Source organism: Opisthorchis viverrini (genome assembly GCF_000715545.1).
Source record: "Opisthorchis viverrini unplaced genomic scaffold opera_v5_3, whole genome shotgun sequence".
Lineage (NCBI taxonomy): Eukaryota > Metazoa > Platyhelminthes > Trematoda > Opisthorchiida > Opisthorchiidae > Opisthorchis > Opisthorchis viverrini.
In genome coordinates this window covers 2,606,198-2,611,056 of record NW_008751659.1, presented here as the reverse complement: position 1 = coordinate 2,611,056, position 4,859 = coordinate 2,606,198, and the positions used below count along the sequence as shown (strand labels likewise).

General features: G+C 45.8%; 2 protein-coding genes across 2 annotated transcripts in view; one reads left to right on the top strand and one right to left on the bottom strand.

Moving 5' to 3' along the window:
* Positions 1 to 2,394, bottom strand: part of T265_00337 (hypothetical protein) — a gene marked incomplete at both ends in the record, with an annotated part of 39,049 nt that extends 36,655 nt beyond the window's left edge. Inside the window, one exon of the mRNA XM_009164082.1 lies at positions 2,046 to 2,394. Within this exon, the coding sequence (XP_009162346.1) occupies positions 2,046 to 2,048 (3 nt within the window). The remainder of the gene's footprint in view (positions 1 to 2,045) is intronic.
* The window catches only part of T265_00338 (hypothetical protein), a gene marked incomplete at both ends in the record, with an annotated part of 36,685 nt that extends 32,001 nt beyond the window's left edge, over positions 1 to 4,684 (top strand). Inside the window, one exon of the mRNA XM_009164083.1 lies at positions 4,398 to 4,684. Within this exon, the coding sequence (XP_009162347.1) occupies positions 4,398 to 4,684 (287 nt within the window). The remainder of the gene's footprint in view (positions 1 to 4,397) is intronic.
* Between the last annotated feature and the right edge of the window lie 175 nt (positions 4,685 to 4,859).

Below are 4,859 nucleotides of genomic sequence, written 5' to 3'. Positions count from 1 at the left end.
TTGCTGCTCAGCCTGTTCCATCTGAAAGCTCAGTTATCGGCACCTCGAGAGGTCTTCCGGGTGAGCAGGCCTCACAGACAAGCCGAATAATCTTAATACTGATGGTTCAACGATATACTTGTGCCAGGATTTAATCCGGAAAATTACCGTACGTTTTCAATTTTAGAAACTGGTGCTTCTGTCTGTAAAAGAACAGGTGCACAAATCACTTACTGAACTCTGACTCTTAGCCTCCGTGAAATGCTCCTTGATAAATGCAATTCAACAATGATACTTGTGACTGGTTATAATAAGGCTAAGTTTTCTTATTGCCAACCCCATGGACTGTCAGTCTTTTATTAGTGTTTTTTGTAGACAGTTATTGACAACGTTCATCAGATGCGCAGATACAATTTGGAGGAAAAGTTCGAAAAGTGACTGAGTTATGTCAAGTTAGACATCAAAATTGAGGCAAGAGAATCTAATGAAAGAAGCTCGCTGAAGTATTAGTCCTCCTACCCCAGGATTTCTCTTCCGCCTGAGGTAGCTCAGTAATTCAGACTTCCATAAAGACCTCAAACTGGATAGGAACCACCTTATTCTTGTGGCTAAGGGCAGAACATGCGTCACAAAATGTAAACTTTTCTATTTAACTCCACCTAACTGCTGTTGTCTTGTGACAAGTCATTCGGATCACGCTCGTCGAATGACGTCCCTAATTATCTTTCTATCATTGCCATGGCAGTATTTTGGCTATCCTACAAACATGAGTTGTAACAAGGTCATGATTGTACGAGGGCTGGGATACTGCCAGGGCGCCCATACCTGGACAGGAGGACGATTAGGGTCCTCAACCAAAGCCTTTGGCTCAAAAGCCTAACCGCAAGGTAGCGGTGTTTGGCGGGAAATGCAAATGCATTACCATTTCTACGGAACAAGTCGCCACATGTTCCAACCCCCAACCTGGAGGGCCAGGAGACTGTGTTCTTCAGACCTCTAACCATTGACCAACATGGTATGAGAGACTCTGTGAGTGTCGCGGGACACTCTCCAGTATAGCTCAATGGATCGCTGAGGTGCGCAAACCGTCACACCACGGTAAGGTCCAGTCTCTTCTGGCTCAAACGTACCCCTAGTCCTTTAATTGAATTGAATACCAAATAATGAGCGAACAACACAAGAACGCCTACAGTAGCTGAAAAGTCTCCTTCTGGAATGGAGTGAAGGATAGTCGAAGCGCTCAAACGTACCCCTAGTCCTTTCAACCAATTGAATACCAAATAATGAGCGAACAACACAAGAACGCCTACAGTAGTTGAAAAGTCTCCTTCTGGAATGGAGTGAAGGAGAACGTAGTCGAAGCATCGATGGTTTTCTATGGATTTTTCGCTGTCAGCTGTTGCCTTTTCCTTCACTAATCTGTCGAGACTGATAGCATAGAACAACTCTCAAAAAAGAACGTAAAACACCCCGTGATCAGAGTTTTACTCCGGCAGAGGGGACAAAGGTAGCTGAGAAATTTGTTTCACCTATCAAGCGGTGATTTGACACAGAGTGTGAGGTGTCCAAGGAACTATCATTATTAGATGGGCTGCAGGTCTTGGCACAACTACAGTGCACCTTGACGCCCCGGTTGGAGTACTGGAGTACTGGCTAATATGCCCTCCCGAGGCAAGTCACTACTTTAAACCGCTGCATTATTTCAATTCATCAAGGTCTTGGCAACACCATTCTGGAAGCCATAAGTAGTCCGGATGTTGGTCCACGATACCTGATAAGGTTGCAGTGGAATGTCCCTCCTTATTGAGGCCAGCTGATAACTCGATATGCTTATACTCTTCCTATCACGTCGTATCATGGGCATCCCTCAACCTCTCCTGTGCCGGATGCACCGCTTGACGCAGGTCTTATGGATCTGTCGTGGTCTGAACTGGCCATGACGAGAGCGACCTAGAAGCCCTTTTGCTGCTTTGAAACGCATCATTATTTTTGTATCCACTAGCTCAGAGCCCGGATGGGATAACAAGTCACTCGAAAGTTTTGTCAAAACAAGGGTCCAGACTTACCATTACTACAGACGTTGGCAGTCGAGGTCTTTCCGAACACTCGACTGCTTACAACCGGACACGATAATCCAAGAGGAAGGATGAAGCAGCAAGAGGTATACTCACACCGGGTGTGCGATAACCGATTATCCAGAAGGTTACGACAATGAATTGCCAAGGCCTAGTGTTTTTCGATAGGATTTAATCCACCACGAGTGGCAGAATGACATCACGGAGCAGTCCTTCGATCCTCTATACGGGTGCGAAAAAGAAGTGCAGGTTTGATGCAGTACTATCGGCACATAATAGGGTTCTAAAGGGTTTCACAACGTTTCCATAGCCATCATCACAGCGCCGCTCTGGCACTGGCCAGCACCCAAACCATGTTTAGCGCGGTGCTGCAGCCTCTGTGTTCTGATTAGTCAGTATTTTCATTGATAGAGTACAGGATAAAATACAGGTTCACATAGGCTTAAGTAGTTGAAAACCTAATACGAATTCCTCAGAGGCTGTAGAGACCACGACATTGTCAGTCGCCTCACTGTCTGTATTGAGGTGTTCGGGCTTCGTCTAGTAGGCAACCACGAGTGGGTTGAAACCAGGTTCGATATGTCCGATAAGTTGGCACGCCGGTAGGGCTCAGGTGCCAGAAATAGGATCAGAATGTGTAAGACTGCACGGGATTTGACAAAAGTTTAGCCAAGGTCTTACGGGAAATGGAGTTCCCCCTAGGTTGTACTGGACAGATTCAGCACAGGAGCATGGGTAGGTTGTGTGCGAGAACTTTTCAAACATTTTCCACATATTAAAGCATTTTCCCAATTTTTCAACTTTTGTCATTGTTTCATCCGTCTTTTCTACCATTCTAACTTCTCCATTCCTCTGTTTTATTATTCGTATGGCTTTGAGGGATTTCTGAGGAGAGAATCCGAGTGATCCATCAATCTACCGTACGAAATCAGACTCAAGGGGTAAGCTGTGAAATATGGGGTTAAGCGGCATAGCCGAAAACTCAGCCCCCCAGTTCCCCACTTTCTCCAGTATCCGCGACGGGGAAAATAAAGGCAAAGCCACTGCTTCACTTGTCGTTGACTTGACCGGGTTAGCGGCTGTATACTCCACATGATGATTAGAATAAAGTGTGTAATTTACACCGAAGTAACCGGCGACGCAGTGTATATTGTGAGGACATGTTTAGAGTTGTCGCGAAAGCCATAGAATTTCTTCCATGCTGTCTGCTTTTTTCCTTGTGTTCGGTTGAGCAAATTACGTTATCATGAACTACACAATCGAGGGGAAAATCAATGCACATCACAGTCACCTCTGGAGTTAGTGGAAATGGATTTTGCGATCGACACATTTTTTATGATGTTTGACGAAAATTTTGCCGCACAAAATAGTTAGCCAGAATATCGGACACCATCCTTGTTTTTTACCAGTCTTACGCCAAGATCTCCCATCACCTTGCTCTTCCTTTCAGATCCAGAATAAAGATCTTGGGCCCTTTATTGGCTCGTGCATCTTGGTAGCTGCAAAAATGTTTTGTTTTGTAACAGGTGAAGACTTTTCTCGGATAATCGGGGCACCAGAAGCTTTCGCGACCTTGTTTGGGAACTTGCGACGTTGCACCGAATAGCCATGAAGCTTAAGCGCCGCACATACAAAGCAACTGTAGGAATAGTCTGATTCTGTTTGCGGAACTTCTTCGCATAAAGAGAACTCCTACTCGTGAATGTGTCCTCGGTCCTCGGAAGTTCCATCAGAATCGTCAGTTTACTTCATCGAATGTTCCCTTCTATAGAATAACGTACGTTTATTGCAAACCATTTTTCTTTACTAAACTCCCTTTTAGAATACTGCAAACTTTTCTGACTTTTTAACTGAAGCACGATAGCGGTTTACTGAAGCACGACCAGCGAAAAGCTGCAGAGTCAACACCATCTTTCTGGGAGTTGGTCTACCCACTGATACCTTTCTGTTTCCTACTTGTCTACTTGACGGTCGCCAGAGGTACCAAGTGTGAGCTGAATTTGACGTGTATTATCCATATCACGCCAGAGTAAGGCAGGATACTCCCTAACCCAATATTTGGTTCGCATGTTTCCTCAAAATTCCCGGCGGCCTACCGCCGTTGCCCAAGCGCAGAAACCATTCTGAACTAATATGGAAGTGGGGCAGTGTTATGTTATTTGTCGACAACATACGAAATTTTCTTCGCCATTCTCAACTTCTTGCTAGCCACATTACCCACCTCCCCCGACCCCGCTAGCAGTCTTTCTGACGTTCTAATCAACACCCGCTCTCTTTTACCGAAGTTGCACTACATCCAAGTTATCTCCACTATAGCTCATCCAACCTTCATTTGCATCACAGAGACGTGGCTCTCTCCTAGCACGCCCGATGCCATTATCTCTCTTCCGGGATACATTATCTTCCGTTCTGATCGTTCCAACCGCCGTGGAGGTGGCTGCCTCATATACGCCAGAAATGAAATGGAAGTCTGCACCATTGACGATCCACTACTGGTGGACACTCCAGACTCTGTTTGGATTTCTGCCTTTCGGGCTAATCCGCCGTTCATCCTCGAGTGTTTGTACATGCCCCCTCTACACTCCATTAGCTCGATTAATCGTCTGTCTACGCTTCTTTCTCACACTTAAGCTCCACCTCACCCAAACAAACTAATTTTTGGGGATCTCAACCTTTCTGAGATTGCCTGGTCCCAGCAAAACCCCCTTTGCGCCTTTCGCCTCTGCTTGCCCAGCTTAATGTCGAAGGCTGGTCCCACCTTGTGAGGCAAACAACACGCGGTACCCACACCCTGGACATTGTCCT